Consider the following 12,537-nt stretch of genomic DNA (forward strand, 5'->3'; position numbering starts at 1 on the left):
AATAAATGATACTCTTCAGAAATGACTTTACAATGATGGTGAAAACTTGGAGACATTTTGAGGTTAAGTTGGTTAAAATCTTTCTAGAAGTCACAGAAGATGCTGCATTTTGGCTCTTTAGTATGTTTTCATTCAGTTTTTATTTTTATTTATCTGATTTATAGAATAGTCCATGTGGTCTACAGTGCCTTACAGAAGTATTCACCCCCTTTGGCGTTTTTCCTGTAATTTAAAATGATTTTTATTTGGATTTCATGTTATGGACATACACAATTATGGACATACACAATTCCAAATTGCTGAAGTGAAATGGAAAAATATTTTTTAAATTATAAAAAACTGAAAAGTGGTGCGTGCATATGTATTCACCCCCTTTGCCATGAAGCCCCTAAATAAAATCTGGTGCCACCAATTACCTTCAGAAGTCACATAATTACTTTACATAAATAAAGTCCTCCTGTGTGCAATCTGAGTGTCACATGATCTGCCACATGATCTCAGTATATATACACCTGTTCTGAAAGGCCCCAGCAAGGGGCACCACCAAGCAAGCGGCACAATGAAGACCAAGGAACTCTCCAAACAGGTCAGGGACAAGGTTTTGGGGAAGTACAAATCAGGGCTGGGTTATAAAACAATATCCAAAACTTTGAAAATCCCACAGAGCACCATTAAATCCATTATTAAAAAATATAAAGAATATGGTACCACAAGAAACCTGCCAAGAGACGAACGCCCCCACCAAAACTCACAGACCAGGTAAGGAGGGCATTAATCAGAAAGGCAACAAAGAGACCAAAGATAACCCTGAAGGAGCTGTAAAAAGCTCCACAGCGGTGATTGGAGTATCTGCCCATAGGACCACTTTAAGCTGTACACTCCACAGAGCTGGGCTTTACGGAAAAGTGGCCAGAAAAAGGCCAGTGCTTAAAGAAAAAATAAGCAAACACGTTTGGTGTTCGTCATCAAGGAAAATGCTATGTCTGGCACAAACCCAACACCTCTCATCACCCCGAAAACATCTTCACCACAGTGAAGCATGGTGGTGGCAGCATCATGCTGTGGGAATGTTTTTCATCGGCAGGGACTGGGAAACTGGTCAGAATTGAAGGGATGCTGGATGGTGCTAAATACAGGGAAATGCTTGAGGGAAACCTGTTTGTCTTCTAGAGATTTGAGCCTGGGATGGAGGTTCACCTGTTTTTTTGTCTTTTATCTTGTTTGTTTCACAATAAAACATATTTCCCATCTTCAAAGTGGTAGTCATGTTGTGTAAATCAAAATATACAAATCCCCCAAAAACCTATTTTAATTCCAGGTTGTAAGGCAACAAAATAGGAAAAATGCCAGGGGGGGATACTTTGGCAAGTCACTGTATATTAAAGGGCTTTTAAAATCCAATATTTTTGCACAATTTCTACTTGAAATATAAAAGGCCCTCGAAAGACACTCAACACCTTCCTAAATGACCTTGACTTTTGTAAAACAGCTAAGCTTTTAAATATGACAATGCAGTCAAAGTTTTTGTTAATTTATTAAATTAAGACAACACTTTTAATTAATTTGAAAAGGGTCAATTTTGCACCTGATGGAACCTAGAACCAAAGTAAATGTCAATATGAAATGCTTAAAGCATAATGTAATTTGCCTAACCGAACAAACAGTTAGACAAGAGCATGTTTGTTAATGTTCTACACATCTTCATGAGAACTGTCAACCAAACTAGTTTGAAACCAGAAAAGTAATAGTAATTGCTTTATTTTACACAATTGTCACCTAAATATATATATATATATATATATATAAAACCATCAACAAAGGCTTATCTCCCAATATTGTGAAAATGATCTCCTTTTAATGAATAAAGAAATACATCATAGCATATTGGATGGCTGTCCAAATGAATAACTTGTCAAGTGCTCATCTATCATAGGTTCCTAGATCCTATCTGCACTAGATGATGATGCCACCACCCTGACATCTCTCAGGGATGACTCTTCTCCAGTCGCGGGGTCCCTTGATGGAGGGGTTGAGTCCATGTCGCTACCTCACTCTCTAAATCTGCTCGTCGCTCCCTTGCCCTCAGACACTAATGCCCAGTTATGATGACGGATTGATGTTAGACGGCGAAAGGAAGTGTGGCCGTCTCAATAATTAGGCACTCCGCAACGAGCGTCATCCTAAGACATTTGCTTTTAGCGGAGGGAGGGAGGGGTAGAGAGCGAGAGAGAGAGAGAGAGAGAGAGAAAGAAAGGGTTGGGGCGTGGTGGGGTGGACAGGCCCAGAAGACACTGCCATAGATCTATCATGAAGACCAGGAAGAGAGGAGTAAATTAATTAACACGTTTTCGCTCGAGGCGTTGAAACGCATCGGGTCTGATGTATGAAGTGTTCGAATAAACACAAAGTCTGCCCGGATGCATTTTCCGTCTGGCACAGGATAACGCATCATTTTCTGAAGCGTCAAAAGCATCACAAACAGATGGGAATAGAATCCCACCTCCCCCTTGCTCTTCTCAGCAATGTTATTATGGAATGATGTGTATGAGCATGCCTCTCTCCCTGCTAGTCCTTTTTGAATCGGTATTCAGTACCCCGCCTCATAGTCTCTACATAACTGCAGCTGACTCCATACTTCTCTCCTCTCGAGAGGGAAGCGTGCAATCATCTTGATAGCCTCACATGTTTAATTTATCCCCACATTCACGATTATTGCTACACAATCGGTACGGTTTGGAAATGGTCCAATTTATCAAACACAGACACAAGTGGGCGAGCAGCCTGGGGGTGGGGAGGAGCTGTTTATCATATCAAAAGAGGCTGGTATTTTTGGAAGGCTTCGTAATTAGAGAACCAACAGCAACAAGAAAGGAGCACATAGTCATTATATCAAACAGAAGCAATAACCTAATGGAAACGTCCATGTTAATTGACACATCAAACAACATATGTAAATTATGTCTAAAAAAGGAATTTGCTTGAGGAAATCAGGATTTTGCTTCGTTGCATCAACATGGTCACCAACCTTTTCTCTGCCGAGATCACAGTCAAAATGCAGACCAAGCTCTACCGCTCAGAATAAAAAATACAATTGTGAAATTGTGAAAATGATGATCATGCCCTTTTTGTCTGAGACCGTCTGAAATTTTAGCCTGATTTGGTGGGATGCACCAGGCGGTAAATTAGTTACAGATCAATAAGAAAGACAGTTCCAAACCTTTCTGCCAATAACAGCTAGTTTTTAGTGTTCCCCTCCCTACTCAGACCACTCCCAGACAGGCCAGGAAAAATTCTTGCTTGAGAAATTGCTCTTTGCTAAGAAGATTTTTATTTGTTCCATTTTTACCATTTTAATTGAAATGACCACTGGGATAGATAGTGTTGGAGTTGAAGATACTCTGGCAATGATGCATTCATAGAAAGATTGCCTGTTGAAACTATCTTCGTGAAGTTATTCAACTGGATAACTGATATTCAACTGGACTTAAAGATGTGTTTTAAGCTTAAGGTTGTCTTTCAGGCAATTATGATGTCGGCTCTTTTTGTTCCCTGTACGCTCAGAGGAGTAGAAAAAACCCAGCAGGAACCTGATGTAGATTATAGTTCTAGTCATTAATAAATGTGGTAAGACAATAGCACCGATATATCTCCTCCGTATCATTCCCATCATGCCCTTGCTGGCCAATTAGCATACAACACATAACACATACTGTAAGTGTTAGCCCATTCCCAACATGTCATCATTAGCGCAGTGCGTGATGCACTTAGTACAGGATGCATAACAGAGCTGTGCTCAATCCTCAACGTTAGCTATCATAATTAGTCATACATCATCCAACTCCTGCCATTTCCTTAAGTCCTACGTATACCTCTCCATTCAGAGTTGGTTGCGGTTCGTTTTCAGATGTGTAATTGAGACAGTCGTTCCTCGAAACTGTTTGTCAAAGAACGAGAGTCATATGTCGTTAGAGAAGTGGTTTATCTCCCCTGCTTTCTTTCTTTCCCTCTCTCTCTCTCTCTCTCTCTCTCTCTCTCTCTCTCTCTCTCTCTCTCTCTCTCTCTCTCTCTCTCTCTCTCTCTCTTCCTCACTCTGACAGATTCAGAGCACTGCAAGAGAACAGTGTAGGATACTGCGTCGGCAGAACTAATTGGCGTGCATTTCCACCTCAGATGAAAGATGTTTTCCGAAGATATTTACGCACTCTGGTATTGGTAGACTGCACAGTCGAATCGGGCATGTCACAGAGCACATGTTAGGATCTGGATATGTGCTCTGAATCTGAAGAGAGAAAACTCTTAGGCGTTTGCGAACATAACATATAAACAGTAGCTTATTGCAGATATGTTCGCAACTGGATACCGTAACTCTCAATATTTCACAAAATGAAGCAACCCCCCAAAAAAAAAAAAAAAAAAGTCAGTCAGATGTTCCTCACTAACGGCTGTGCAGAATCCAACCCACATCCAAACTACAGTACCTCCTGCTCCTTCATACAAATATTCTTATTGTCTAGCTACACTTAGTTACATTGCTCAAAGTCAAAAAGTTTGTTTAGAATTGATCTGGGAGCAGATTAGTCACACAAACCAAGACATCAGTCACTGCCACATAGTCCAGGGGTGACATTTGGACAAATAGAATCAGAAACCTCTGGTTATGTTCAAAGGCAGTCAAGCATAAAGAGCCCGGTATAGTGCGAAGGGACTTACAATGAGCGTTGTAACTGGGCCTACCATCCATGAGGATGTTTCATTTAAGGGCGTTTCTTTGCGGGAAAGTTGAATGCAAAGAATTTCACTGGACAAAATGCATGGGAGATCTAGAACATTTACACAACGTAATACAGTAACCTTGAAATGGCACCTGCCAAAAGCTTTCATAGCGTATTCAAATCAAATTAGAGTAAAGTAGAAAAACCTGGTCTACTTTTGTATTAACATGTCTTAATCTGTCAACGGTGGTGATTTGATCATGTTGTGTTCAGGTCCGTTACTGAAGTGTCATGTCTTTGAATGGGTCTATGCTTAAACGTACTGTACTGTTGCACACTCAGCTGATCCTGTCTTGAATGTGAGCACACCAAAGCTAACAATGCTAAATGTCCATTTATCCCATTAAGAAAAAAGAAAAAACCCATTAATGACCTACCTCACTGCTGCCGTCTTGATAAACCATGGTCATGTCAGCCTGTTTCAAGCTTTGCCACGTCTGTAGCCCAACTGTTTATCAACTCGCCCTAATGATCGTGTGAATGTTTATTGCTGCCATTGCCTCGGCTGCATCTGCCTGACTGACATGTCTCTCTTTTTTCTTTCTCCCTCTATGTCTCATCTCTCTCTCCCTCCCTCTGTCTCTATCTGGCTGCTCCAGGGGCTATGGCTAACCATCTTATAACTAACGCTCTCCTCCGTCCCCATGGCACTAACAATCCCTATAACACATTGCTCGGGGATTCGGCCGTCTATAACAACCCGTCAGTGGGCATGTACAACACGCAAGGTGTGCCAGCCTTCTTTTCATTCCTTCAAAAAATGTCGCTAGAATGTCGCTAGAGCTTACTTGTTTGCTACAACAACAAAAATGCTTTATCACCTTTTCTTGTTTTTTTTTTCTCCCCCCGCTGGATGCTTTTGGTGGGAGGGGGTGTATGGTGGCTTCCCATTTGGGGATCATTTTGTCACACTCCAAACTTATTCATGTGCCTGCATGCATAATTCAGTGTGGGGAAATGGTGCGACAAACACAAAACAATTGGGAAGGGACGTCGGTGCGCCTATTGGGAGCCGAACACACCACCAGTCACTTGTTAAGGTTTTGCTGCACTGTTGTCCTGTGCGTCTACATTCCTATGTCTGTTAACTTCTAAGTGTTGCTGGTAGTTGGTTAAATGAGCTTTCTGTTAGTCCTCCCAATCTATGATTCTAATATGAAAAATACAAAGTTGAGCTACTGATGAACTAGTATAAACAACATAACTGTTCTGCCTCTGGGCCCCGTTCCAATAAGACAACATGATGTTATAATGTTGGAATGTTTATGACTCTATATATAATCCGACTGAACATTCTCAATGATGTAAATGGCCAGTATTGCATTGGTACTTATGTGCCTCAAAGTCTGTTTGTACAACCAACAAAAAAACAACATCAAGGCGCTACGACAAGACAATACATTCTTGCTGCCCATTATATTAAAAGTACTTCAAATGTGTCACATCTGAAAATGGGACTCAATTTTATTTAATCAGATCGGTAACTCCAGCAGAGACTATACTGTATGAATGAGTATAACCAATCCAAAATAGTACTCAATAGTACTACATACAGTAGTACTCAATAGTACTACATACCGTGGTACTCACATAGTACTCACTGGATCATTATGACAATATCAATAAAGTGATGCATGTGAACTAATCCATTTGTTAAAATCTTGCTCATATCTTACACATTCTACAAGTCTATCGTGACTTGGTGCATGTCAGTTGAATATAACGGTTTTGCCCAAATGTTACCACAGGAAATACATGTAGGTGTGATTTTTTTTTTAACACCTGAGCTGTAAAGTTAAAGGGGACATTTAGGATTTTCCAACTTGTGGTCAGGTGGTTGCTCACCTGGGAAGTAGTCTATGGGCCAAGAGAACAGAAACTGTAATCCTTGGTTTGGTTTGATCTTAACTGCCACTACAACGTCTATGCAAAGGTCTATGCAAAACACATCTACGAGTGATAGGGGCATGTGCTCAAGTGTTTGTTGGCAATGGAGATCACTAACATGTTATAGCGAGATTAATGCATCATATATGTAAACTCATTCCCCCCTTTGAATATACTGTGATCATAGTTTCTTAGAAAGGTTTACCAAGTATCCATGGTGACATGACACACGGGAGGTCATTTCTGGAAGCATCATCAACCCTGTGTGCACGTCTCTTCTACCTGTCACTGTTATGCTTACTTGTGTTTTTTTCTTTTTGTCTTTCCTCTTCCTCATGCTGTCCCTAAAAGTGCCCTACAGAGAGACAAGTATGGGAGTCAAACTAAACATTGCTTACCAAATGTAATTGACCTTAGCTTTACTTTCTTTTCACTCTATGCTGACGAAGGGGAATGCGAATACAGTCATCTTATTTGGAAGTAGAAATCCAATTTCAAAAACACAGGTCTTCCTCTGACAAAATAGAAATGTGCGAGTCAATCTAAATTCATGTGTGAATACTATTGTTCATTGAACAATGTTCAATGAACTGTTCAAAGTGTCAGGCGTTCCTCCGAAATGATTAACCTCTTCTGGAGAATATCCGTCAACTATATTCACAAAGGAGATGCCTTGAAAGATCTTAATATGCTCTTCAAAATGACCAGCCCAAGGTGCATCCATTTGATTTCATAAGATGTCATTGTCACTTATGGTTGACATAATTGTAATCCCATAATTTAAGATTAAATTGGCCAAAGTAGCCGACGTGCTCATGGTCCTCAGATATCGGATTCATCTCAGATGTCGGCCAATCTTGGAACTCGGTCATCACCAGCATAGTTTTACGTTGTACATGAATATTTGAACTGCAAAGAAAAAGGTAGAGGAAGAGGCTTATCTTTAGACACATTTAAACTATCCTGATGACCTTGTGTGAGGCTGGCTGAATGTTGACATCTCCGTAAACATTTTTACAATCGGGAATCCATAACTTTCTCTGCATGAGAGAACAGAAAGTCCTTTCCTAATGTATAATTGTCAAGTTTACCCTCTATGGCAGTGTTTCCCAAACGCGGTCCTGGGGGCGCCTGAGGGCAGCACGTTTTGTTGTTTTGCCCTAGCACTCCACAGCTGGTTGAAATAATCAAAGCTTGGTGATGAGTTATTATTTGCTGTGTAGTGCTAAGGGCAAAAAGCTCAAATGTGCACCCATTTGGGTCCCCAGGACCACATTTGGGAAACCCTGCTCTGTGGTCTACAGTATATTTATCATTGCATAGTCTGTAAGTTTACCATGGACTTTCTTTCTATGTCTTTCTATGTTATTCCATAGCCGACTAAATTTAAGATGCCGCTTTCTGAAAGGTAGACTCAGCAGTATGACATCATGCTTACAGATCTCAACAACCACAGTCAAATCTATCAAGACTGCTACTATTGGCTCTTCCCAATTTGCACCATCTCCATTGCCCACATTGTGGCGGATTTAAATGCCGTTTTTGTTGATTTGCAGGAAGTTGCCCCGCACTAGATGATTATGGCATATTGCTGAGTGAACCTTTTAAATCGGGGCCTATATGACTGGGGTCCAGAGATGTAGGTTGTGTATCTCGCTCTTAAAATGAAATGCATGGCTGTGGTTTGTTGTCGTTGAGTGTATGTGCATAAAGCTTTACATGTTGTCGATTGTCACACATGTATAAGTGTTCTCATCTTTGGACAAAGTTATTCCCAACTACAACACAAGCCGAACATATAGAATCATGACAGAAATGTAATTGCATTACAAGTACGATTTGAATATATCATTTTACTCTGAATTTGTGTTTTGTGTGTGTGTAAAAAGGTAAGTGTATCTAGAATCGACTGACTATGTTAAACCATTTAGAGAATCCTGCCATTTGTAGACATACCATATATACCCAACACAAAGTTATAGTGAAACGGTTCAACTAAATAGCACAATCTGTGTGCCACCCTGAAGGTTGCGCCTCACATTTAAAAGAAAGCAGAGTTTTGCCGGGCTTAATGTGTGTGTGAACACGTCCAAGCGGATGACATTTGGCCATTCTAATGAGCAACCGCTACTTCCATCCCTCTCATATGAGCTTCTCCCCTCTATCCCTCTCTTCTCTCCAGAGGGAATCCTGAACAATGCCCGGGATACAAGTGTCATGGATACTCTACCACTGAATGGTAACCACGGCTACAGCATTGCCAGCGCCGACTACATGAGCGACTGCGTCCAGATCATCGACCGGGGCTACAACCACAAGGAGACTACGCTGGAGAAGAAGATCCTGAAAGAGCTGACGTCTAACTACATCCCCTCCTACCTGAACAACCACGACCGCTCTGCCGAGCAAAACCGCAACCTCATGAACAAGCTGGTGAACAACATGAGCAACGGAGGCAAGGATGTTGGCCTGGGGGGGATGGGGATGAATGTGGCGTTGGACTTGGATGAGCATTCTTCCTTCCCTCCGCACCTCCATGATGAGGGTCTGGGCCTGGAGTTGATTCGGGAAGAGTCCAACGCCCCCCTTCTGCCCCAGAGACCCCCATTGCTGCCACCCGTAGACAACCTCCATCATAACCACCTCCACAACCAGGGCCCGCCACATCAGCCTCCGCTCCCCCACCACCACCACCCAGCCTTCTCCTCGGCCACCACCACCTCGTCCTCGTCCCGCCGGCGGATCCCGCAGGAGAACAGCGAGAGTTTCTTCCCCCTGCTCACCAACGAGCATACCCTGGATGTGGAGCCCACTTCCCCCAGCCACCACCCCCACCACCTGCACCATCCCAGGGACTCCCTCTACACCAGCATGCCCGTGCTGGCAGGTCTACCGGATACCACAGACACCGGTACCACCACCACCACTACCGCCGTCCTCGCCGATAAAGATGCCGGAGAGGGCCACCCGGAAGGGGGCAAGAGCCCCGAGGCCAGCCAGGACGATGTCTACTACAAGAGCATGCCTAACCTGGGCTCACGCAACCAGCTGCACTCCTACTACCAACTAGGGAGGGGCAGCAGTGATGGGTTCATCGTGCCCCCCAATAAGGAGGATCTGTCCCCTGAAGAGTCCCCCCAGGAGCCCTCGCACCTGGTCACCAGCCTATAGGCCTACAAAACCAACTCCCCTGACCCATCCGCCCCAATCCCTTCTCGCTGTGGTTCCCCTTCTTTTCTGACCCACCCCCCCACTTCGCCCTACGCGTTCCCTTTGTGCTGATCAATTGTCGGCAGTGGTAGCCTTTTTTTTTTACTCTGTGTCCCGAAGACTGTAATCGAAACTGATGCCTGTCCCAGTACTGACCGCAGATAGAATATTGAAACTGTTATGTTTTGTGGATAATACATCTAGTCAGGGTTGGATGTTGGAGAAGTCTATTGATGTGCATTTCACTTTTCTTTTTTTTTGGTTGAGATGCCCGAACCCTGTGTGGATTGATGTTTTCCCCTTAGTGTGAGGGGAGATGAGCACTCGGGACGGTGGAATCTCGTGCTCTGAAATGCGATTTGACAGTCCAAGGGAACTACAAACAGCCACAAAAAACATTCTGCTACTAGTAGATGTGTAGAGTTCAAATCAAGAAAGACTATTTTATTATACTTCTGTATCCATAATGGCTTTTTAAGGGGTTTTCTTCCTCTCTAGTGATATTGCAGCACACTTTTTGCTGAAGTGTTCCTGCAAGTTCGACTAAACTGATTTTGAACAATATCATGAAGGACCTCTTTAAATCCCATGTGCTTTACAGCATTTTTTTCCTTTAATTTTTTCCCCTTCTTTTGCTGTAACAATAACAATTGTCGAGAAAGAGGGAGAGAAAAAAAAACAAATAACAGAATTATGAGATATTTCTATGTAAATGTACAGATACTAGCGTTGCACATAATAGTATGATTTTTGTTCCACCCAACCCTTTGTCTCTGTAAATGTAGTTGGTTAGGAGCATTTCCTTTCTGTTGTGCTGGTCTTGACACCAGTATGAGCATTTTTTTTCAAGAAACGACAAAACAATGCAACAAAACGAAATAACACCCCCCCCAAAAAATCACAGAACACAACACTTACCATAAATGATTTTTCTCTCTCCAGCAATGTAAACCACCAATGTTTTCCAAGCCATTTTTAGTTCACAGTTTGATTATTTCTTCACTGTGTAGATACAAAGAGAATGATGGTTCACACACACCATAGAAGGAACACAATTACAAGTGTCTGAAAAGTTAGCCATGAGTTGGCCTGCATCAGTTATAAGAGACTGGAGAGAAAGAGCACGTTGAATATCAATAAGCACTCGGCAAATTTACTTTTTTGAAGAGTGAACGTTTCTAGTGAGAAAAACAACTGGAAATGTATTTTCTTTTCTTCCTCAAGGGAAAAAGATTATTTATTTATTAGTTCAAACTACAAAATAAAGTGAAAAATGGAGGTAAAGAATTCAGTAGCACAGATTCATTTTTATTGTGAGTTATGGTTATGGCTTTTTTTTTATTTATTCATTTTTGTATTGGTTTCCAAGTTGAATGACCTCGTAACTAATATTTGTTGTAAAAGTGAAACTTGTTTGCCAACAAATAAATGACTGATTAAGATTCACCACATAGTTATCACAAAGGTTGTGTTTTTCTCTGGGTTTTTACATTGCTATCACTCCAAAAGGCAAAGCAAGGCCTTGCATATAAAGGTGTTGTATGAGCTCTGTTTCAATAGCTATTTCGTGAACACAATACATGCAAATGTGTCACTGCTGGTATAATATTTACTCTGAACATGGAGGATAACAAGTGGGTGAACAAGAGAGTACACATCCATCAGTTTACCCTGACATGAGCTATGAAGACAGGCGGGTAAGCAATCATTCATTTTTTTTTTGTTGTATTAACATTTGCATTGATTATTACTTGAGTATCTGTCATGACCATGTTTTTTTTTTTTTTTTTCAAAATGATTGACTTTCTCAACTGAATGGGTATGGAGACTGCTGCAGTTATAGTGGCCATGTAAAAAAAATAATAATAACAGCATAGATGTCTTACCTTGTCCATAGACTTCTTATAGGCTAAGGAAACCAATGTCATTTTCAAATTTGGGTGAACTGTCCCTTGAACATTTTTCTCTTTTCCAGATGTTTTAACTTTTCCCATGCTTGATGACAGGACCAAGGTCAGCTATTTGATGGTGGTAATGACCCAATATGACATGACATGCGTCATAAAATGTTGTGCAAGCTGTAGCTACATGTACTGTGTGTCAAAGATGCTTATAGTGAAGAGCCATTGGATTGGAACAGTGAATGTCATGCCAGTGTTGTACTGTACATAAAATATGCTCCATGCTGTGTAGGCTGTTGCATTTGACAGTTCATATGAAGCAGTAACATATCCCCCAATCAAATATATTGTTTCTGAAACTCTGCACTTCTCTCCTTATTACTTTGCTTTATTGGTTTTTGCATGTTATGCATTCAAAGCAGTAGGACAAAAAAAGAAAATGTCCGCCTCCAATCCTGTATTCATGGAGTCGCAGATGTGATTGATGGCCGAGTCCTAGTGAAAGATGACAAGGGGGTGTGAGGCTCGTCTCATCACCGCTCGCAGCCCGCCGCCACTAAAGGGACACTTCCTTCCTCCCCATGGATATGCATGAGGCTGGATCCCCTCTTAGATCTCTCTCGGGTAGCAGTGAAGAGCTATGGCCCTCGCCGCGTGTCAGTTTGACTGGCGTTTTACAAAGTGGGTGAGTTAATGAAACATGTTGAAAAAAGGGACTCTGGCCTCCATTCACTTTATTAATGAGTCATTACACTGGCTCATAAGTG

General features: G+C 41.7%; 1 protein-coding gene across 14 annotated transcripts in view; it reads left to right on the top strand.

The window, feature by feature from the left end:
• LOC118392710 (adhesion G protein-coupled receptor L3-like) overlaps positions 1-11,315 on the top strand; it is a 324,261-nt gene extending 312,946 nt beyond the window's left edge. For 6 of the 14 annotated variants that reach the window (XM_052459521.1, XM_052459520.1, XM_052459527.1 and 3 more), the window contains 3 exons: positions 5,372-5,500; positions 7,011-7,028; positions 8,842-11,315. In XM_052459521.1, the coding sequence (XP_052315481.1) occupies positions 5,372-5,500; positions 7,011-7,028; positions 8,842-9,830 (1,136 nt within the window). In that variant the 3' untranslated portion in view covers positions 9,831-11,315. Of the gene's footprint in view, positions 1-5,371; positions 5,501-7,010; positions 7,063-8,841 lie in introns of all 14 variants that reach the window. The other 8 variants (XM_052459529.1, XM_052459530.1, XM_052459533.1 and 5 more) reach the window with 5 other exon arrangements.
• Positions 11,316-12,537: the final 1,222 nt, after the last annotated feature.

Source organism: Oncorhynchus keta, chromosome 13 (genome assembly GCF_023373465.1).
Source record: "Oncorhynchus keta strain PuntledgeMale-10-30-2019 chromosome 13, Oket_V2, whole genome shotgun sequence".
Lineage (NCBI taxonomy): Eukaryota > Metazoa > Chordata > Actinopteri > Salmoniformes > Salmonidae > Oncorhynchus > Oncorhynchus keta.